The sequence below is a fragment of the Brassica napus genome, chromosome A3 (genome assembly GCF_020379485.1).
Source record: "Brassica napus cultivar Da-Ae chromosome A3, Da-Ae, whole genome shotgun sequence".
NCBI lineage: Eukaryota > Viridiplantae > Streptophyta > Magnoliopsida > Brassicales > Brassicaceae > Brassica > Brassica napus.
In genome coordinates, this window is record NC_063436.1 from 2,492,232 (window position 1) to 2,514,985 (window position 22,754).

Sequence of the window (22,754 nt, forward strand, 5' to 3'; positions counted from 1 at the left end):
TAATACTCTAAATAAACTTACAATATTGACATTTGACCCCAATAAAAAGTCATAAACAGAGCTTTGAAAAATGTTTATGGGGAAGAAATCAAATCTAATAAACTTACTCCTACCTTACACGACCTTACAAATATTTGACTTCAATATCAAGAACCACAAAAAAAAAATTCCGAATTGAAAATTCCAGATAATCAGCAAGAAAATGACGTGGACCAATGAGGTTTAAACGTGCACGGATCAGTATCATAATAAATAATATTCCCTGAAACGGAATATTTCTTTTTATCCGATCCCGAAATTAACTCGCTTTCGGACAATAGCATTGGAAAATAGGTTTCGTGTAATGAGAGGATGCTCCACGTGTCGTTAATAAAGATGGAGAAGTTAGAAAAGCGACCGGCTTCAGCCGGTAAAATCAATATCCACGAACCACCATACCCGGTTGTGTGGTTAATATTTTTATTTTATTTTTTCTGGAAAAAGAAGAATAAAATGGGGGTTTAAGCCATTGTTTTCGGTTGTGGTTTCTTTTGAGAGGGTTTTATGTCTTCTTCTTCTTCTTCGTTACTCCTATTCTAGAAGAGAAAGAGAGAGAGAGAGAACGAGAACGAGAGGAGTAAAACGAAACATAAAAAACAGAGGATGATCGCGAAATCATCATCCTAAAATCTTCGAGAAATTCTGAAGTCTGCGTAAATTTGTTTGTTAATTTCTCCATTGTAGAGGTAGCTATCCTTCTGAATCAGATCCGTGAAAGGGGTAAGTGACTTCTCATGATCACAATTCATGATCACGAGTCTTTTTTTTCTTTTCTTTTTTTGTTTGCTTAATATCAATGTGTTTTTTACGTGAATTGTGATGGTAAATTAATTGAATCTGACGTAAAAAAAATTGGAAATTTTGAATAAATGTTTTCGTGTCTGGTCTGAAAGTTGGCATTTTTCAGCGAGATCTGATCAGTTTTTTTTTTTTCTTTTGTTCGTTTGTTTCTACGTAAATTGTTTTAAAAAAGTTCATATATTTGAGTTTTATGTTGCGTTGTTAATTCTGATCTGTATACTCTGTCGTTTCATCAGACCTTCAACATTCATTAAACTCTACCTGAATGATTACTTCGGATCTGTAGAGTTATTAGTTTCACAATGTTTTAAAAAATTATACTCTTTATTTTAGTGGAGATTTAAAAGATTTATGCTGAATCTTTGCAGATTGTCTGAGAGATGGTGGTCAAGAGGAGGTTAAACTGTGGCTTTGATTTCTCCGGTGTTCCCAAGGCTCCTCGTTCAACCAGGGTAATGAATATTCGTGTGCTTCATTTCGATTAGTTTAATGTTTTTTTTTTTTTAATTTGTATCTGATGACTTGTGGTTGATGTTTTCTAGAGGAAGGTATCAAGTGAGAGAGATGACGTTGACAGTCAGCTCACTGCCTTTGATTTGCTCGCTTCTCTGGCTGGAAAGTTGCTAGAAGAAAGCGAAAGCTCCTCAACGTCGACCTATGGGGATAGTCAAGAAGATCATCTGGTTGTAAAGATCAAACAAGAACATGAGCTTGTCTATAATGATAAGCCTTGTAAATCTGAGCTTTCCCATCAAGGAAACCTTTCCTCAAAGTCGCCTAGTGATAACACTAGCGAGACGTGTTTGCAAGTTTCCTCTTTGGAAAATGATTGCGTTTTAGAGCAGACGCCAGTTTCTGATTGTAAGATGGCTCTTGGTCTGAAGCAGCCTCTTTTAGGGTGCGGAAACAAGAAAGAGGATTGTGCTGTCCTTGTTGAACAAGGAGAAGCGACCAATGGCTTGGAAGACGGTGGCTTGATCGCTGATACTTTCAGCTTAAAGGGTCCAAGTCACGAATCAGTCCACCTGGATGGTGTGCCTAATGGTTCTTTGGAAGGATATAGGAATCATTCTAAGTTAGCTTGTAGAGATGATGATGATGAAAACTATTGTACATACTATAAATTTGGTGACAAATGTAATAAGTCATATAGGCCTATGACTCGTGTTGGATATCGAAGAATCAAGAAGTCAATGATGACAAAACACGGTAGAGCAGTTTCCAGATCGAAGTGCTTTGAAGACACTAGAACAGGTTAGTATCGGATCTTACCGTGTTTCTCTTTGATACATCCTTTTTAGCTGTTTCTCTCTTCTTACTCTGCTTTGGTGTGTATCTGTCTAGATGGTTGTTTAAAGTCTCTATACCGCAAGAGAAAATTATGTTATGGCTACAACCCATGGAAGCATGAGACCGTTCATAGGAAGAGAAGATTATCTGACAAAGGGTTAGTAGTAACTTCTGATGGAGGACTCAGTAGTGAAAGTGTTACCAATTCACCTCAGAAGGGAGAGTCAGGTACCTATCTATATGACCCAGATGCTTCGTTATCTGGCTGGAGTGGTGGTGCTCATGTTTATTTTCAATTGTTTGCAGTAAAGTTAAGCATCAAGTCCTTTAGGATTCCAGAGCTTTTTATTGAAGTTCCGGAAACAGCAACAGTAGGCTCACTCAAGGTGTGTGTGTGATTAAATGTCACGAAGTGTTATAATTTCATAGCACTAGTTGTGACATTTGACACTTTTTGGTTACAGAGGACGGTGATGGAGGCTGTCACTGCTTTACTCGGTGATGGGATACGTATTGGGGTGTTAGTCCAAGGGAAGAAGGTTAGAGATGACACCAACACTCTCTCACAGACTGGTCTCTCGTGTAGAGAGAATCTAGACAACCTTGGCTTCACCTTGGAGCCTGGTTCCTCTGAAAATCCTGTCCTTTCTTTGCCAACTGATTCAACAAATTTGTCAGAAAGGTAGTAACATCTTTTTTCTTTCTTTATTTTTTTAGAGTTATTCCTAAGTACAATCATTTGTTCTTGCCAGGTCTTCAGCTTCTCCAGAGTTAAATTCTAGAATCCCTCTCAGTCTCCTACATGCAGATCACATGATTAATTCTGGAACATGTGTGGAGAGTAAGCAGGAGTTAGTTCCATATCAGAGTGACATAACAGCTGATGAACAACAACAACCTTCACCAGATTCAAGAGCTATAGTTCCAGTTCCACCATTGGAACCGGAGGCTCTTGCAATCGTCCCACTTAACGAGAAACCTAAGCGTACAGAGCTTTCACAGCGTAGAACCAGGAGACCATTCTCTGTGTCTGAGGTAGAAGCTCTAGTGCATGCAGTTGAGGAGCTTGGGACTGGAAGGTAATCTCATTGGTTCAGTTGTTTAACTTGGTTGTGTATCAACTAATGATCGACACTCTTTTATTCCACAGATGGCGTGATGTGAAACTGCGTTCTTTTGATGATGCAAGTCATCGAACCTACGTGGACTTGAAGGTATACAACACTTTTGAATCTTAGCCACTACAAATTGTAGCTTACTAACTTTGTGTTTTTTTTTGTGCAGGATAAGTGGAAAACTCTTGTTCACACGGCGAGTATATCACCGCAGCAGAGAAGAGGACAACCAGTGCCTCAAGAACTGCTAGATAGAGTTTTGGCAGCACATAGGTATTGGTCACAGCACCAAGTGAAACAGAACGGGAAACATCAAGCGGCTGCAATGATGGTGGTTGAATCAGGTTTGTCTATGTAAAGGATGGGAGAAAGGTAAATTACAATAACTTTCACTTGAAAACTAAGGAAGCAATGTGGGGGTAGCTGTACAAAAAGCAAAACAACAGAAGCATAGTTTGATTCTTTTATCCAACTTGAGATTTTTAATCATAGATGGCAGAAACAAGTACTTTCTGTTACTTGTAAGTTACATTTGTTCATTTCAGTTTCTAATTGATTTGATTCTGTAATATGGCATTGGTGGTAGGTCCTTGAATACATTCTTTTATTTTTTTTGTAATTTTAGACAAATTATTTTTTATTTGATGAACATCATTCAATCCATGGCACTGGTACACTGTAACCTTTTAACGTCAAGTACTTTTTATTTCCTTAGATAATGATTTCATCAATCTTAAATCATTTGTGATGTATGTTGTTTTTATCCTGAAATATTAATCAATTAAATACATTATACCTGGTTATAAATAGACGCTTCTCTCTCTCCCTGCAACTACAGATTCAAAACGGTATAATCAAACCAGGCTCCTCTGTTCTTGACCTCGGTGTGCTTAGGCACTGAGGTCACTGTAGAAAGTGAGGATGCTCAAGGTAAGGCAACAAGCCAACAACTGTAAGAACAGAGTCCAACTTATATACAAGTGAAACAAAAGATGCATCTTTGCTTACAAATAAATGTACATTGTTCCTTTTAGTTTTAGATTTTGCCAAGCCCATCTTTAACAAGGCTGCCAGACATTTCATTCATAAAAAAACTATCTCATTCAATGGTAACTCTGTTTACAAAGGGATCAGAAAAAATAAACTATTACATTGCAGCTCCTCTATATATTCTCTCTCACACACAAATGAATAACAAATTTAAAGGTTGATTGAAATGAGTGTTATCGGATCTGTGTCCTCCCTAATGACCAGAGGCCTGTGTCCCTCACCGGTGTCTGCAAACATTAAAAACTAGTCATTAATCAACTGACCAGAAACAACCAGCTAAACGATCTGATTTAAAGGAATCTCGAAGAAGGAATACAAACCTGCATTTTCACTGAAGGGAAGACATTCCAAAACCGCAGGGTCTCATCTCCTGCTCCAGTCACTATAGTCTGTCCATCAGGTGATGTAGCCAAGTAAAGTACTCTCATACTGTGCCCTGTAAGCGTTGCAACCTACACAAAACAATCATCGGTTAATGCATCAGTTATATAGTACAACTAGAAGATAGAAAGAAAGATCAAGAAATGGGTTTTCAAGTTTAGAAAAAAAAACTATGTACCTTTGCCATGGATGGATACTTCCAGAGCATGATTTGGTTCTGAGAGTATCCATGAGTGCTCACTATCTCATTGACATTCTTGCTCCACGCCAGATTGCAGACTTGGCTTCCAGTGTCAATGCTGTTCAACTGATGTCCGTTTGTGGTGTTCCAGAATCTAATGCATCTGTCTGCGGTTCCACCTCCTGAAGCAAGGAGACTGCTCTGATGAGGAGACCATGTAATCGCCTTAACCGCTGCTGTATGCTCAGTCAGCTTATGAATAGGTTGTTGTGAATGATTGTTCCACACTAACAACTGTTACAAAAGAACAAGCACCAACCAGTGTTATGATAAGCCTAGGACTGATGTAGCTCTAATCTGTGAATAGCTTAGGTTTCAAGATGACCTGATTATCGTTGCCTCCAGACGCAAGCTCTCTATCATCATGAGACCATTTCAGCCCGCAGACTTCAGATTTGTGTCCCACGAGCTTGCTGACGTAGTCGCTCTGGACTCGGATATCATGTTGGAGGATGTTTCTGTCTCTGCTCCCTGAGGATAAGATCCTCGAGTTCCATGCCAAGACACCAGTTCTCGTTTGATGACCTCCCATTGTTCGGACTCTCTTGCACTGTGTTCCATCCCAAACCTGCCAACGCAAAATCAACCTTTTATTCAACTTTCAACAACCACAGATTGAAAGGTTGAAAAAACAACACACCTGAACTTGACCGTGACTTGTACCAACAGATATATATGAACCCTCACGTGTCCACTGAAGCGAACACACGCTATCATTAGGTCCCAAGTCACATAGCTTCGTCACCTGACCAATCATAATCATCTCACAGTTCAATGCCTCCACCACACAAAATAACATTTATGCATTGAAAAGTAGTAGTCAAGCTTGAAAACTCACTTTGCTATTGGAAGCACTCCAGAGATAGACACAAGTACCAAGCCCCACGGCAAGAACATTCTGTGAGCTCCAGTCCACAACGTTCAAGTAGAAGTCATCTTGTAATGAAGGTGCATCCAACACCTGAGACAATCAAAACAACCAAACAATATTTCATTTACAAACCTTTGGCAAAAAAATAAATAATATCACCCAAGAATATGTAAGCAAGGAAGACTAAAAAATCTGAAGATAATTTAAAAAAAAAATTATGAATATTTTGGAAAACTTTTATAAGAAAAATTTCCACAATTTAGGGTCCATCAAATCAAAACAATGTTTATTAGTTCATTCGGCTATACTAAAAACTCGTCTATCTATCTGTTTATCTATCTATCTATAACCATATCACATTGAATGCGAAATATTGTTATACCTTGTGAGGAGTTTTAGGAACCTTGCGAGGCGGCTTAGGAGGAGGAGACGAATCACTAGAGAGACCATTATCGTTTCCCAGAATCGAAGGAGAGAACGGCGAACAAGGACTCGAGTTGGAACGATCCGTCTTGAACCTCAACATGTTACTAGTACACGGACTCATCGGAGAAGAAGCAGATCCTCCTTGACCACCACCACCACCTGCAGGAGACAAAGAGTTAGAAACGAAATCAGATCCGAAAAGCTCAGATTTCAAGAGTCTCGAGTACGCTTCGTTCCCTCCCTCTTTCACCGGCGTCGTCGGCTCCTTGTCCTGCAGATCGAAAGCGTGGAGACGCGATGAGGATCTGCAGGGGATGAATCTGTCGCTGCAGGTGGATTTTGAGGGGGAGGATAAGGTCGAGATCCCGCGGAACGAGCTCGAGAACGTCTCGAGACGTAAAGAGGTCTGGTTCATCCCCGCGGGGAGGTTTAAACCGGTTTTGGTTTTCTGTGGGGATTCCATTTTCTCTGATCACACTTTGATTGTGATCGATTGATTGATATAAAGAAAAAAAACTAACAACCGAAGGAGAAGAAGATTGCAGAAGAAGCTTAATAATGTTTTAAATTAGTTTTTGCAAAAGAGAGATGTTCTTCTTCTCCAACGGTCAAATTCTAGTGGTGGTAGTAGAGATCAGTTATATAATGTAGGAGCGTCGTTGTCTGGGTCCCTTTTTTTATTTTCTTTTTAATTGATACCTAAATATAGTGTTTCTCATTAAATTATTACAGTGATTTATGGAACCGTGTGTCTTGTCTCATTTGGATAACTACTGATTTGGTGTTCGCTCTAACGGTCAAATTCTTAAGGATACGATGTATTGAAGTGTTGTTAATAAAATTTTTATAGTTGTCAACAAAGCCGTCTTAGCTCAGCGGTAGAGCGCGTGACTTTTAATCCCGTGGCCGTGGGTTCGATCCCCACAGACGGCGAGATGATGAATTTATGGTAATGTTTTTTTTTTTATTATTGTGCCCCAAATTTTTTGAGTCTTATCTTCTGGTTTCCGTGTATAACAAAAAGGACTGAATACAATAAAACCAAACGGGTCTTGGTGCATGTTGTATCGTTATACTTATGCACCATTAGTTTGGACGCATTGACTTTGAGTGAATGGTTATTATTAGTTTACATCACAAGTACCATTGTAACAATTCAAGTTTCTCTAGCTCGCAAGCTTGTGGATACAACAACTGGGAAAATATATAAAAATGAACTCTGAGAAAAACACTAAATGTCACGGTCTCTGCGGCACTCAGGAGGAGGCTTAGGAAACCTGACACGGTCGGTACAATAGTTATAGATAGTGTATCTCTTACGAACCCATTTGAGACGCTTGTACTGTTTAGCATCCAAGTCTTGAAACTCCTCCTTATCCCACCAACGTTTCCCTTGCGTCTCACAGAACTTAGCACTCACCGAAGCCTCACATCCATCAATATGGAAGCCTCTGTAGGAGGCGACGAAAGGAGCCTTTGCCCAGTTAGTCTTCTCTAACCCTCCCCTTGTGGCCCAGTCATCTGCGTTCCAAAGACTTGAATATATCTTCATCGGCTGGTTGAATGGAAACTTCACCCCAATGTCTTTGCTGTTCTTGAACACTCTTATGGGAACATCATCCACAAAGAACCTGTTGTTACAACTATATACACTTAGCTTTGAAATTTTTTTTTTTAAAATGAATGTTAAATTTATTCAGATCAAAAAATTTCTTTTACAAATAATGCGACATTGTTTGAAGCGTTCCTATAATGATTCCTATACACTTAGCTTTGAAATATTTATAGAGCAGAGACTAGTGTTGACTTACACAATCTGATGCATATTCCAGAGAACTGAATAGGAATGATAGTTCTTGGAAGGGTCAAACCAGAGGTTGATCCTCTGCTCTCTGTTTCCTTTGCCTCCTGTAAACACGTTTGTCTGCAAAATGTAAGGCTGACCGGTTCTGTTCCCTAGGAACTCAAAATCTATCTCATCATGTTCTGAGTTCTGTGATGATAACTGCAAGAAACAGCAAGCATTTTTTCAGTTGACATGCTCTAGATAATTTAGTAAACGACTTTCACTTACATAGAAGGCGGTCACAGTTCCGGCAGAGTCTCCAGGAACCATCTTTATGTGCATACTGAAGTGGCCAAACAAGTATGAACCCTTTGACTGAAAGCCAGTGCCTTCAGAACAATCAGAAGAGAGGTTTTAGATATATTCGTGTCAGAGAAACATATAAAATAAGGCAAATAAACTCACCAGTGTGCTTGTCAAGGACGAGATGCACTTCAGAACCACCATTGAGATACTTAATGTGATCAAAAGCCCAAGTGGGGAAATAGTTCCTGCCAAAAGGAACATCAATGGACTTCTTAGGAGGTACACCAAACGTTACCGTCGCCATAAGCAGAAAGGTGAGGCAAAAAGTAAGTGGAAGACGACCCATTTTGATCACCCTCATTGCACCAAACACCCATTGTGCGGACGTTTCTATTTATAGCCATATCAGCTAGGTAGCTAGCTAGGCTTAGCATAATATATGGTTTATTAATTATTATTTATCAGAGCATTTTGGGGTTACTTTCAATGTTTGCAACAGCCTTGTTAGTAACTTAGGGAGTGTTCCAGATGCACATGGACTGACTAGTCTTGTGCTGACATGATAAATTGATAATAAGGTCCTCATCCCCATGTTCTCGTTAATTAATGCATCTTTGGATACTTTAACCTTTAGATCTATGGGCTGAACATAATAAACAAACACTATTTGACTCCAATTTGCTGATAATCTTTCCATTTAGACTCCAAACTTGCCTAAAAATTGGTAACATATCACGATGGAGAGTAACCACGGAATGAATCAGTAGAGAGATAGTAGGAGAAATATTTGGGGGGGGGGGGGGGGATAAAAGTTTCAAATTTCAAAAAAAGGATACAGAGACATAATCACATGACTAGAGAAGAAGCATCATGTGCAATTCACCATATACTTCACCCCTCTTTACTCTTCACTGTGTGACCTTACAATCTTACATAGTATTATATTGGTGAATGGGCCTTAACAGGCCTTAAAAGCTGAAAATATGCGTGCAATTCGTATATACACGAGCCCGTAAATAATTTAATGGACCATGAAACGATACATAACGGTAGTTATGGTGTAGTCAAAGTGCTTAGATGGTTGCCCGGCTGGTTAAATGCTATTAATGAGAATAGTAATTCATTATTCTTAACAATAGGATATGGTGTGGTGCTCAAGGTGTATCTTGAATATTCTCTAGAGAGATTTGCTTCTGCAACCACATCTGTTGGTGAAACCTTGAAATGAAAAGATCAGCCACTTTGTCGATCTCGTCTTCCAACTTAAACTCTTCTCCCTTGTCCTCCTTGGAGTGTTTCACCATGTCTATCACCGAACCCTCTGCCTCAAAGAGAGAGTGTCTCATGTCTGGATACTTTTCCTCCTCTTCCTCTTCTTCTGAATATTGTACATATTGTGGAGAGGCAGCAGAAGTGCGAGACATATTGGCGTTGTGGCTATAAACCACCACCATGTTTTGATCATGATCCTTACCACCACCATCTAGCTTTCTTGATGTTGGTTTGGCCTTAAGCTTGTGAGACCATGAGCTCACCATCATGTTTCTGTCGTGGAGCAGCGAGAATATTACAAGACGTGTCTTAAAGGCTCTTGTCTTCCTCTTCAACATGTTTACTACATCCTTGACGAATTCTGCTACCTTCTTCATTATTTTATGTTTGCTTGCCTTCCCTTTTGAATCCTATGCATGTATATGTATTTTTTTTATATATATATCTTTCTGTTGTAAAAAAATGTGTATGGAGAATGGAAAATGGAAGAGGTGAAGGTAGAGTTACATTTATACAATCACAATCAAGGTGATGGCTAAGGAAATCCATAAAGCTAGGATGACACGTGTCAGTACCTGGCTGGTTTAAATTATCACAATTCAAAATCCCTAATCTTGGGACCACTTCTTTCACACTACTCAAACCATCTTTTTGTTCACAATCTTATCCTTTTAAATGAAGTTTTTGTAATGGATGATGATGAAGACGTTTGAAGTTGATGAACAAGGTTTGATTCAACGTTAAGGAAGAAATGTGAAGGGAGCGCAATGCTCGTCGGCATGGAGAGCAACCAAGAGATGAATTGTTACTGATTAAATGGGTTGATAAAGTGATAAGACTGAAGCTTCTTGCTGTGAAAGGAACGGGGCAACAATACCTTGAGGAAGGCTTGAGTGTGTGGTTTGGCTCAAGAGTTACATGAGTTTTTCTTTTTGACATACAGAAAAGTAGAGTTTTGAGAGTCTATTGATATGTATATGAAGATCATAACAGTAGCACTTGATGTAATTAAAGTTTTGATTGAATAAAATTTTACATTCATTCAAAAAAAAAAAAAAAAAAAAAAAAAAATGTGAAGGTGTAAACAGTGACAAATATTCTTTCATATTGTTTGCTACTTCTGTTCCCATGCATAACTAGTCAACCATTGCCGCAAACTCTTGGTGACAAAAGTAAAAGAAAGACGAACCTCATAAATTAAGATACGTTACCGTTGATTGAGGCTAAAACGCTTTACTTTTCTCTCTTTTTATTTAGCTTTTGTTGCCTTTTACTATTATCATATTCGCGCGCCTCCTTTTTCTGTTGTGTAATGTCTGGAGAAAGATTTCAGACAAGTCTCGATATATTTTGACCAAACACCAATAACTTGCGTGAATGTAATGTACTCATCATCATCCGTCTCGGTGTTTCTGGAGTAGATATATATTATTGACAAAGAAAGTAGTAGATTATGTGACTTACGGAAACGATATCTTAAGACATGTACGTAACTTTCATTTGATTGAATAGAAAGAGCGAATAATACACATAAATATTCGCACCACCACCATAACGTTGCTTTTTGGCCGTTTCAAGCTCTCATTTTATTGTTTAACCTTTTTTTTGTGACAAAAAAAACAACCTTTTTCTTTTTTTTCTCCATGACTTAACCACTAAGGAGGTTTCACCACTACCCTTCCCAGTCCCACACGTACTCTAGATTTCAAATTATCGAACCGTGCAGATGCATTACATGATACATCTGGGCCTAAGTTTTGGCCTATTATAGCAAATGACTCGAGGGCCAAGTCTTCTTTATTAACTAGTCGGCCTCCCTAATTAGTATGCCAAACATTTCGGATTACATTAGCTTATTATATACACCAAAAAACCAAAAATGTAGTATGTCTAACCTATAAATCTAGTTCTACCATAAGGAACGAACATGAATAATATAAACAGAGTATGTCATGTCAAGCCATAGCCCATCAGGCATTTTGGGGCCTTGAATTCTAAGGCCCATATGTAATATGCATGTAAATTTTGTTTTCCATTGGTTAAGATACAAAAGGGATAACTCCTTATTGAAAGACAAACAGTCACTTTGATCATAGAAAGAGATCAAGGACGGCTAAACATGATGAAAAAAAAAGAAACAAAGGTGAAAATAAATTAAATATGGATGAGAAGATGTTAATTATAGGAATAAAAGTGGTTGAAACCATGAGGCAAGGAGTCAGAAACCGAAGGCATTCTACTGAACATTGGGCTGTGGACGTACTCACCCTCGAAATAGTTAGCGGAGGAGAAGTCTTCCACGCTCCATTGTTGTTGGCTGTAACAAGAACTAGACAAGTCGCTCGGCAGAGGAGGCAGCTCGCAGCCGCTGTTAGAATAACAAGAAGGAGAGCCACCAAACATGTAACTACTACTGTCCACATGATCAGACTGGAGCTGTAGCATTGGCGAGTCAGTAGATGAATATTGGTTAAACATCATCATGTAATCGACATGATCATTTGGACAAGTAGGAGAAGCAGCAGGAGGGGGAGGAGGAGAATCGTCAGGAGAAACAATGGAGGTGACGGAGGAGGAAGGAGGCATGTCTGAGTAGACAAAGTTGGTTCGGGCACGAGTGCCACGCATGGACCGAGAAGCTCTGTCGTAGGCCAAGGCAGCTTCCTCAGCCGTATCAAAAGTACCAAGCCAGTGACGCTCCTTTGTAGTTGGGTCTCTTATCTCAGCTGCGTATCTTCCCCAAGGCCTCCTTCTTACCCCAAGAAACTTTGTTCCAACCTCTTCTTGCTTCTTCTTGGTCTTGGATGTGTTCATCGTTCTGTATCCGGTTTATATTCTTGATATCCGGTTTAGATTATTTATTCTAGTTGAAGGAGAAGAAAAATGAGGGAAGGAATGTGTGTTGGTATCCCTTTGACAACCCTTTTATATAAGAGCTGCATGCACCTTTCCTTTCCTTTTCTCATTTTTATATTCTATATAAATATATTTTTATCTTTATTCCAATATGAACATCATTTAAAAAAACAGCACTGCTGTTGAGTTAATTGTGGCCTATGAGGCTATGATATATCAATTATCAGTCAATCGAAATATATAATTATCAAATGATTTGCCACTTGGTAGCATGTTTTATTCATTTCTCAAGGATTGTATACTAGTGATTTCATAAATGGTTCCGCTCAAATCTAATGCTTAGATCGGACTAACTTTGATCATAGCTGCTAGTATATTAACTCCAATTTATTTAAAATACAAAGGAGTTTGGTTTTGTTACAAATGAGAGCGAACCAATAATAAGAAAAACCATTAAAAATAAATGCATATAGCAATGAGTTAGCATTATAATTAGATACATCTGACATCTCTGTGTACTCATCACTCGTCAACAATAATAAGCTGAAAATAAAAGATGGTGAATGATAAGGGGAGCCATGATTAGCATGTTACTTTAGCTACCAACTTTACTTGTCTAATAATATGATCTCGCAGTTGATAGATAAACAAAAATTATAGATAAATAACGTAGTCGGCAGTAGTAAACTATTAAATTCGGAGAATATCCAAATACTATTGCATGTGATGGTCCAATTTAAATGATATGGAATATGCATGAACTGCGATTGTAATCATACACTCTCCAGAGAAAAAGAGAAGCAATTCCTAATTATTTCATGAAACGTAAACGGTTTTCCTCTTATCAATCATACAACTCGAAAAACAATGAGTTTGGTGTTTCAAAAATAATAAAACAATTGGGAAAGAAAGGGCGCAATGATGGCCGTATGATTGAAGGTAGTCGACTTAATCATGGGATCATGAAGTCATTACTTAAGCATCTATTATATGCGTATAAATCTTGTAAAACTAATTAATCACCCAGTGTCGGGTTTTGACTTTTGACTAACACAAATTAAAAGAGAAAGTCTTTGAGAAAGATTATCATTTTTTTGGGGGTAAAACTATGATAATCATATTTGATACGAGAGTATCTAAGGAAGCAAGTGGTAGCCTTTCTAAGACGATCTTATTCTGTGTCAGAAGAAGAAGACCAAAGACCAGTTATGCATGGCTACACGACCAACGTTAGGGACGGTGATGGTGGATCGTATTATTCTTATTCTCTTTTATAATATACTCCCATTAGTCTACATGTACAATAATCCAAAGTGGGTGTTATATAAACCAGAGAATAATTTAAAACAACAAGGGGTGATGCATGTGCTCTCAATTTTATAGGCCACACCCTTTTTCATCTCCCTATTGTTTTAGTCCCCAAGGCATCTATCAATTTTTTTAACATTTACTTTTCTAATAGTCTCTTCCTAAATTCGATTTCTTAATATATATTCTGACCAAATTAATCCATTCAAATCCGTTTGCTCTGTATTACTTTATTTTAAAACATTATTTATAACCATGCATTATTAAGAACAAATGAATTTGGGTTGCATGTGAGCAATCTTTTATGCTTTTGAGTTTCATAGTTAATCTTAATTTCATTGGAGAAAACAAGTCCTATCATTTTATGTTCCCCCTTTTGACCAACTCTCATTTGTTTCGTTTAGTTCTATATATCTAATTCAAAGCCTTGATACATTGAATCTTGTTCACATTTTACGATTCCATTCTATATCTCCTTTTGATTTTATTCCCCTATCATTTATTCTAGTTTTCTTTACAAAATTAATACTGCCTTCTCATGGTTTACGGTGAACTATAAATTCATTTACAATGTCGAAGTATCTATCATGTAACTATTGATGATCAAGTATCTATGGGTTTGGACCTCTAATGGTGTTTTAGTAGGCAAGTAAGAAAGACGAGAACGCATGTGCGCCCAACGTGGAAAGACACTCTCTTGGACGGTTAACATCATTAATCCTTTTTCTAATCATTACCTACACAATTATCCTGTCTTATTCACATCTAATTACTCTTTTAATCAAGCGACCATGTGATGAGCGCACTATGTAGATTCACAATTCTCAACCACATTAAGAAGTTTTAAAACAAAGGAAATGTGTTTTTGGCTTATCTAAACCTGAAAATCAATCAATCCCTTGATCCAATGAACTTGTTTGTATAAGTTGTATGATCTGATATAGTTGAAACTTGAAAGTGTGTGTATTAAGGAGTTAAATGAATTTATTAATTACTTGGCTAAAATAAGTGTAACCAGTAATAGTTACATTCCAACACTTACAATGACACTCACGAGTAAGCTCAACATCTTCTTCTCTTCCTACCAACAAACTCTTTCTGCTTCAACAATTCCACTTCATCTCCTAGTATCGCTGCCATCACCTGCATCCTATTCTGAGCCTCAGCCATCTCTCCAGCCACTTCCCGGCAACTCGCTCCAAGCTCCAATGCCTCGGCCTCACAACAAGCCATCTCCTTCTCCGTCTCAAGCAACAGTTTCCTCAGATTACCAGTTTTCTCATGAAGTAACCTTAACCGACTGTATGAACTCATAAACTCACTCAACACTTGTGCATGTTTCGCTGAAACACTCTCCAGCCGAAGCTTCTCTGAGTTGTATTGCTCCATTAGGTCATCCAAATCGGGGAATGACCACTCAGCTTCTTCCACAGTTTGCTCATAGCATATCATCTCACGTTTCGCAACAGAACCGTTAGAGACCGTATCTCTTCCCAAACCACTCGTTGCTTCTTCCTCCACACTACGCTTGGAAAGAGCACAATCACCATGTAGTTGCTCAATCACAACCGGATCAGACAGAAGGATACCTAATAAACAACATGAGAGACACAACAATACATCAAAAAGAATCAAACTTTGTACGTAACTGAATCAATCACCTTGGTTCACAGCAGCAGAAGCAGAATGTACATCAGAAACAGAAGAGTTATCCTCTGTATTCTCCCGTACACCAGCAGCAGCAAGGAAACTGCTCTCCACATCACTCAAAACAAGATCAGCTTCCTCCCAGAAACCAATCTCATCAGCTGCATCACACCTCACCTCAACATCATCCACCCATTTGAAGAATCCACAAGCCCCAAAACCCTAAAAAAAACTCTAACTTTCATAAAACCATACACACTCTAAGGCTTAAAAGTTATCAATTGATCAAATAAAAAAAAAACCTTTTTGACGCCACATTGCACGTAAGCTCGTCCAGAGTCAGCCACGACTCTCCGGCAAGGTCCAGAACCGCAGGGGCAATCGGGGATGGTGAAGGCGGGGCGGAATCTGATATCTTCGTCGGTTGCTTTGTCACACCACTTGAAGAATGCGCACTTCTGAGCCTGAGAGAGATTCAAATCGTTAAGTGAGAGAATTCAATTCGCGTTTGATTCGATGGAATCGTGAAAGAAGTACGAACAGCAGGGCATTTGTAGAATCTTCTTCCGGGATTCTCGTGAGTGTTCGAGAGCTTGGTTTCGCAGAGACCTCCGCCGCAAGGGCAGTGGATCGACGGTGGAGGAGGATCGTCGTCGGCGTTGGATTTGAGAGGGCAGTCGCTGATCCAGTGGCCGGTTCGACGGCAGCGGAAGCAGTTGCCGGTTTGCATCCCGTCGTCACGCACTCGTCGGCGACATCCAACCTCCGTCTCATTTCTCAATGATGTTGTTATGGGCCTTGAGCTTATGGTAATTGGTTTTTGAAGCCCAATGATTTGCTCGTTGATGTGGCCCATTAAGAGTTTAAGTGGGCCATATTTGATTATAAGATTTAAACCCATCAAATTAAAACTAAGCAGATTTTTATTTTCTTCTAAATTATAAAATATCAAATTTCGAAATAAACAAGAATTCAGATGTTAGATCAACGTTGATTACCTAACTTTGTTAGATCTAAATCTAAGATAAGATTACACTAGCCAGAAGAGGCTACTAACAATATCCATCCGATGATGGTTAAGAACATAGACAAGCTCAAAGTCAGCTAACTAAGTGGATTCAATTATTCAAATATCATTATGGTGGATGGGGAGAGAAACGAGAAGTGCTAACGTAATCTTTGTTAGTTAGTTAGCTGTAGGATTAGAAGGTAAATGAAGAAGGAGAATTAGATTACTAAGATGCAGTTAAGTATGCATGTGTAGGAAGTATGGTGAAGAAACTACGCACACCTAACCCCTCGTAGTTGACGTATCCTTTGACGTACACATCGAATAATATAATAAATACAAACATATAAATAAATGTCTTTTTGTTGTGTAAAACGTAAAATCAATCAAACCAAGTAACCAACCATTCAATTTTCTTGGTAAGTAACGAAATAAAAGGGAAGCAATAAAGAGAGCCACAGAAAAGAGACCTAACAGAGAAACACGTAATGTTCCATCTGCCCATCCATTCAACCTACCACACTCCCATCCCCCTTCTCCTTTGTCCTCTTGTTATATAATCTCACTCACCGTTTGCTTTCTAAATATATACACATAACTTGCATACTACACAAGATCACACATCTATCAAACTCTTGTAAAACATGGTGATGAGTAGGCCGTCATCATCGTTGGATGAGATCAGAAAGGCACAAAGAGCTGATGGTCCCGCAGGTATCTTGGCTATAGGCACGGCCAACCCTGCGAACCATGTGATCCAAGCGGAGTATCCAGACTACTACTTCCGCATCACCAACAGTGAACACATGACTGACCTCAAGGAGAAGTTCAAGCGCATGTGTATGTCTTAATAATTTTTATTCTGTTATTATTTAGATAGTAGTGTTCAAAAAATAAGAAGTTGTTTTTGGAAACCAGTTATTAAGTGTGGTTAATAATTTTTTAAAAATAATTTTGAAACTTATGCTTATGTATATTATTTTAAAAAATATAAATTTGAAGCTTATGTTTATGTATATTCTTTTTTAAAAAAATGGGGTTCAACCGATTTTTCATTTGGTTATGCCTTGAAACAACTAACAACTGTATTGTTACTATAACAGGTGACAAGTCGATGATAAGGAAACGACACATGCACCTAACCGAGGAGTTCTTGAAGGAGAATCCGAACATGTGCGCCTACATGGCTCCTTCTCTCGACGTCAGACAAGACATTGTGGTTGTTGAAGTCCCTAAGCTAGGCAAGGAGGCGGCAGTGAAGGCCATTAAGGAGTGGGGTCAGCCTAAGTCCAAGATCACACACGTTGTCTTCTGCACCACCTCAGGAGTCGACATGCCTGGTGCTGACTACCAGCTCACCAAGCTCCTTGGTCTTCGTCCTTCCGTCAAACGTCTCATGATGTACCAGCAAGGTTGCTTCGCAGGCGGCACTGTCCTCCGTCTCGCCAAGGACCTCGCTGAGAACAACCGTGGCGCACGTGTCCTCGTTGTCTGCTCCGAGATCACAGCCGTCACCTTCCGTGGTCCCTCTGACACTCACCTTGACTCCCTCGTTGGACAGGCTCTCTTTAGTGATGGAGCCGCTGCGCTTATCGTTGGTTCGGATCCTGATGCTTCCGTGGGGGAGAAGCCAATCTTTGAGATGGTGTCTGCGGCTCAGACCATTCTTCCCGACTCGGATGGAGCCATAGATGGACACTTGAGGGAAGTGGGACTCACCTTCCATCTCCTCAAGGACGTCCCTGGGCTCATCTCCAAGAACATAGAGAAGAGTCTTGAAGAAGCGTTTAAACCGCTAGGGATAAGTGACTGGAACTCCCTCTTTTGGATAGCTCACCCTGGTGGTCCAGCGATACTTGACGAGGTTGAGAAGAAGCTAGGACTCAAGGCAGAGAAGATGAGAGCCACGCGTCAGGTGTTGAGTGAGTACGGAAACATGTCGAGCGCGTGCGTTCTCTTTATATTGGATGAGATGAGGAGGAAGTCAGCGAAAGATGGTGTGGCCACGACGGGAGAAGGTCTGGAGTGGGGTGTCTTGTTTGGTTTCGGACCAGGTCTCACCGTAGAGACTGTTGTCTTGCACAGCGTTCCTGTTTGAACAGATCTCTTTCTATATGCCTTACCAACCTATACATACTTCCCAGCATCGTGTCTTTTAATGTTTTTCAATTTGATATGGAATATGTAATGCCAATAACTAATGAAGAATTCATTTAGTGTGAAGTGTGTGGACTCGCTGAGATGGGTTCTTTCAATTTAATTGTCTTTCTGTCTTTTTGATACAATATCAAATGTCCAGTGGAGTAAGACCTAGATTTTTTTCTCTTTTGCTGTGTCATTATGAACAATCAAATAATTAGTATTCATATGAAGAAGTAAGCTTTCATATGATCTTATCTTAAACCCACATTTGAATATTCTATATACTTAAAAGAACCCAATCCTAATTTTTCTTACAAAATAGAATAACAATATTATAGAGATGGAATTGCACCAATATATGGTTTATTTTCCTCTATTATTAGATGAAAATAAGAAAAAATGTTATTTTTTTTAGTAGACATGTTTACTCCAAACAAATGGAATGAGACTTGAGATACTATTAAAGAAAGTTCACATGTTTACGTGAAAACGAATTGAACATTCAGTAACTTGAGAGAGAAGGTGAAAGGACAATGTAAAAACCAATATAAAAAGGTAAGATCATCTGATGCTGGAACTGACCAGGAACCTAAATATGTACAAAACAAAAGTTCCTCTGTATCTTTCTATGTACATGAACAGATTAAAAAAAAATAGAAACTTAGAAACCCATGTTGAGTTTTGTATAATCTTAAAGATGACCCCAAGTGCGTCTTCTGAAATGCAAAACTTCAAAAACATGGTTTATGGATTCCATGACCTTGGATACAGCTTGCCTAGTGGGTCATGGAGACCACCAGAGTTCTGGCGACGCTGGTTGTTCATCCACGTTGAATCCTCTGGCATCAAAGATGCTACCGGGTTGCTACCGCTCAAGTAATCAAGCGGGTTGTGAGTAGGCTGAACCAAACTGCTGCCTACCTGAGTTGTGCCTCCCCCCATCAGCAATTCATAGTTACCATTCGATCTTTCTGGCTCAAAAGGAGAGCTGGAGCGGCGCAATTGACTGCACTGGGAGAAAACAGAGAATAAGCTCTGATCTGAACTAGCTCCCCTATGAATGATCGGCTCAGCGTTAGTAGCACCCCTGAGAAGGTTCAGATCTCTCTCGGTCGTCCCGGTATGATTGCTTTGGCTTTCCCACATGCTCTTAAATTGCCAGTTCTGATTTAGCAAAGGGCCAGCGTTCAACAGGGGCTGTTGTGTGGTGACTCCAATCTGAGCAACACTGGTGTTCCAGTCCGGCCGCTGCATCAATAATCCACGTCCATCATAGTAAACGTTCTCTGACATGCTTCCTTGGCCATAGATATCATCAACATGTCTTTGCCGGTCCTGAGAAAGTCCCTGTGGTGCAGTCATCTGATGCTGGAACTGACCAGGAAACTGACCCCCCTCCATCAGATTGCTGCTTCCTTCCTGCTGAAAACCAATGTTCATAATTTGTTTATGCTCCGGGACATTAAGAAGAGAGCGAAGCTGCTCAGTGGTGGTACGAGATGCCACACCTTGGCCTTTAAATAGAGACTGGAGCAGTTCATTTTGGTTGTTGTTAGGGAAAGAGCCAAAGCTGTTGTTTGCTTTAGGCTGCAACATCTTCCTTCCATTAACTTCTTCAAGGTGTATGAAACCGTTTTTCTCATCTTCACCACCTTCAGGATGGTGTATAATTGACAATCCACCACTGGGGGTGTAAGCTTGGTGGCCAATGTAGGACTGCCTGATTCCACCCAGTGGCTGCCACACATCTCCACCAGAAAGAAACTGCAACTCTTCTCCATGGCTTGAAGTGACTAACGAAGCCTTCTCCACCTCTGGTACACAGTTTTTGCCTACATGAATTGTATCTTCGAGATCTGGAACGGTGGGGGTCACTAGAAAATGAAGCTTGTGGGAGAGAATGGCTTTGTATTGAGCTGGAATAATCATTTGCTTCAGCATCCTTTCGATTAAAGGGATGATGATACCTGCTTGGAGAAGAATATTGTTTTTTCTCTGTATCTTCTGGATTGCCATTGTCACAATCTGGTGACGAAACCTCTTGAGGGATAGGTACCAACTTGCACGCAGCGACCTGAATCTGTGATTTGGTCAACGTCAGAAGAAGAATCCTCTGAAAGGGAGTGAGTCTTGGCATTAACTTGACCAAAACTTCCAGAATCTTCATCGTCTGGTGCTAAATCACCACTCTGGTTTGGATTCAAACTTTCTGCAGAGTGCACCTGTGCCCGAGAAAGGAGTTAATAACATTGGAATGCAGAAACTATGTATAATACATGTTTATCGTGAAAGCAAACCTCCATCAACGGATCGATTTTGTCCTTGAATTCTCTTCCCACAGAGTTGATTACATCTCGTTTTTGTGACTGCAGCCTTTTCCAGGTTGCATATGCTGCAGGAAGATCTCTAACCAGTTGTAGCCTGCATGAAAGAACTGAAGTTTAACAAAAAAAAAAGAGAACTAAAGGCATTATGAAGGAAGCTGCTTGTTCAACAAGTAACACTGACCAGTGAGTGTTCAGTTTCTTCTGTTCTTCTTCCACAAACATTCATGCAGTCTAACAAGAGAGACCAAGATGAAGTAATAACATCTGATTCATGGATGGAACTGAAACAAAAAAAGTACTGACCTTTACTGCTGAATATGAAGAGAGCGGTATTGGGTAAGTAAAAATTCAATCTCTTGGTGTATCTCAGACAAAACCCAGAAGGAGAAAGTGAAGATAAGGGGTAAGAAGAAATACAATAATGCAATAGAGCAATAAACCAAGTCTAATGAATTGGAGAAGAGAGTGATGAGATTGAATAAAAAGCTGGGAAGCAAAAGGAGGAGGAGTATACCTATACAGAGAGAGAGAGAGTCAATGGCCGCAGAGAAGAGAATGGAGCTGATAGAATATGCTCAACAAGATTCTCCGAGATCCTTGGATCACATAAGTTTGTTATATTAGTTCTCCTGTAATAGTGGAACAGACGAACGACATTGTGTATATATTTGACGATGTATTGTACATTGATAATCAAGGAACATAAATCATTTTATGGTATCAGAGCTATAGCTCTTGAGACCTCGTCTTTCTTCTTCTCCTTCTCTTCTTCTTCTCTTCTTATTCTCTCATCGATCTTTCTCTTTTTCAATTCCATGGCGGTCAATCCTCTGGTAAAAGAAAGGGCCTTTGGCGTCACTAACATCAAGTCCCACATTCCTATCATCTTGGACTTCGATGACCACAACTATGATGCATGGCGTGAGCTATTTCACACTCACTGCCTTGCGTTTGACGTCGTCGGTCATATCGACGGAACAAGCGTACCAGCGGATGACAACGACACTCCTTGGATGAAACGTGACGGACTGGTCAAACTTTGGCTCTATGGAACCCTAACTCAACCTCTGTTTCGCTCAACATTCAAGACCGGCGGGACTGCGAGGGACATTTGGGTGCGGATCGAGAATCAGTTTAGGAACAACAAAGAGGCACGCGCTTTGCAACTGGATCACGATCTGCGCACCACCGAGATAGGAGACCGATCCGTTCATGAGTATTGCCAAACACTCAAATCTCTTTCTGACCTCTTGGCCAACCTCGACGCTCCTGTCCCTGATAGGACTCTCGTTATGTACCTACTGAATGGTCTAAAGGAGAAGTTTGACAACATCACCAACGTTATCAAACACAAAGATCCGTTTCCAGCCTTTGACATCGCAAAATCAATGTTGCTGAATGAGGAAACACGTCTTAAACGTGGACAAAAAGCGCCAGCCACTACTGATACTGCCTCCTCCTCTACGGTTCTTACTGCCTCCACAGAGAAACCTCAGCAACAAAAATTCAACAGAGGCAACCGCAAGCAAAATCGAGGACGTGGTCGCGGTGGTTTCAATCAACGGCCATGGAACAACAACTGGAATCCTAACTGGAACAACAACAACGCTCAGTGGCCTCTACCATTCTACCCCGGCTCAATGCCACAGTGGCCAACGTATCCTACACCATGGGCACAGCAGGACACGCGAGGAATCCTTGGGTCTCAGCCTCAACGACCTCCTCAAGCTCACTTCGCTAATGCCCCGCTTCAACCAACGACCGATTTCGCACAGGCCTTCAACACCATGACGATTGCAGACCCTGGCGCGGCAAATTGGTATATGGACTCTGGTGCAACAGCACACTTGGCATCTTCCTCAGGTATGCTTAACTCTGTTCTTAAAG

General features: G+C 39.9%; 6 protein-coding genes, 1 non-coding gene and 2 pseudogenes across 9 annotated transcripts; 3 read left to right on the forward strand and 6 right to left on the reverse strand.

The window, feature by feature from the left end:
* Window positions 1-490: 490 nt before the first annotated feature.
* On the forward strand, window positions 491-3,908 carry LOC106431127 (telomere repeat-binding protein 4). Of its 3 annotated transcripts, XM_013871944.3 has the most exons (9): window positions 499-759; window positions 1,209-1,292; window positions 1,383-2,094; window positions 2,185-2,358; window positions 2,437-2,516; window positions 2,595-2,812; window positions 2,883-3,209; window positions 3,281-3,344; window positions 3,415-3,908. In XM_013871944.3, exons 2-9 carry the CDS (start codon window positions 1,221-1,223, stop codon window positions 3,601-3,603), a joined length of 1,836 nt encoding a protein of 611 aa, XP_013727398.2. In that variant the 5' UTR covers window positions 499-759; window positions 1,209-1,220; the 3' UTR covers window positions 3,604-3,908. The 3 variants fall into 3 exon arrangements, with proteins under 3 accessions (XP_048626020.1, XP_013727398.2, XP_022572668.1); XM_048770063.1 differs by having other exon boundaries at window positions 491-725; window positions 2,185-2,516; XM_022716947.2 differs by having other exon boundaries at window positions 509-759; window positions 2,185-2,516.
* A 414-nt stretch (window positions 3,909-4,322) lies between these two features.
* On the reverse strand, window positions 4,323-6,836 carry LOC111214306 (protein FIZZY-RELATED 3-like). The gene is made up of 7 exons (XM_022716948.2): window positions 6,171-6,836; window positions 5,756-5,878; window positions 5,558-5,662; window positions 5,243-5,485; window positions 4,855-5,151; window positions 4,616-4,747; window positions 4,323-4,522 (listed from the first exon to the last, which is right to left on the reverse strand). The coding sequence occupies exons 1-7, from the start codon at window positions 6,675-6,677 to the stop codon at window positions 4,469-4,471; spliced, it is 1,461 nt and encodes a 486-aa protein (XP_022572669.2). The 5' UTR covers window positions 6,678-6,836; the 3' UTR covers window positions 4,323-4,468.
* A 153-nt stretch (window positions 6,837-6,989) lies between these two features.
* On the reverse strand, window positions 6,990-8,979 carry LOC111214715 (probable xyloglucan endotransglucosylase/hydrolase protein 5). The gene is made up of 4 exons (XM_022717735.2): window positions 8,466-8,979; window positions 8,289-8,389; window positions 8,026-8,219; window positions 6,990-7,845 (listed from the first exon to the last, which is right to left on the reverse strand). The coding sequence occupies exons 1-4, from the start codon at window positions 8,665-8,667 to the stop codon at window positions 7,446-7,448; spliced, it is 897 nt and encodes a 298-aa protein (XP_022573456.1). The 5' UTR covers window positions 8,668-8,979; the 3' UTR covers window positions 6,990-7,445.
* On the forward strand, window positions 7,076-7,147 carry TRNAK-UUU. Its single transcript has one exon. It is a non-coding gene; the product is annotated as a tRNA-Lys (tRNA).
* Window positions 8,980-9,136: 157 nt separating the features above from the next.
* Window positions 9,137-10,127, reverse strand: LOC111214307 (annotated as a pseudogene).
* A 120-nt stretch (window positions 10,128-10,247) lies between these two features.
* LOC111214716 (ethylene-responsive transcription factor LEP-like) lies at window positions 10,248-14,493 on the reverse strand. Its single transcript, XM_048770096.1, has one exon. It carries the CDS (start codon window positions 12,390-12,392, stop codon window positions 11,754-11,756), a length of 639 nt encoding a protein of 212 aa, XP_048626053.1. The 5' UTR covers window positions 12,393-14,493; the 3' UTR covers window positions 10,248-11,753.
* Window positions 14,494-14,708: 215 nt separating this feature from the next.
* On the reverse strand, window positions 14,709-16,260 carry LOC111214308. The gene is made up of 4 exons (XM_022716949.2): window positions 15,931-16,260; window positions 15,692-15,853; window positions 15,404-15,611; window positions 14,709-15,331 (listed from the first exon to the last, which is right to left on the reverse strand). Exons 1-4 carry the CDS (start codon window positions 16,243-16,245, stop codon window positions 14,805-14,807), a joined length of 1,212 nt encoding a protein of 403 aa, XP_022572670.2. The 5' UTR covers window positions 16,246-16,260; the 3' UTR covers window positions 14,709-14,804.
* A 714-nt stretch (window positions 16,261-16,974) lies between these two features.
* On the forward strand, window positions 16,975-18,621 carry LOC106431192 (chalcone synthase 3). Its single transcript, XM_013872000.3, has 2 exons — window positions 16,975-17,238; window positions 17,502-18,621. The coding sequence occupies exons 1-2, from the start codon at window positions 17,043-17,045 to the stop codon at window positions 18,494-18,496; spliced, it is 1,191 nt and encodes a 396-aa protein (XP_013727454.1). The 5' UTR covers window positions 16,975-17,042; the 3' UTR covers window positions 18,497-18,621.
* Window positions 18,622-19,068: 447 nt separating this feature from the next.
* LOC111198503 lies at window positions 19,069-21,318 on the reverse strand (annotated as a pseudogene).
* Window positions 21,319-22,754: the final 1,436 nt, after the last annotated feature.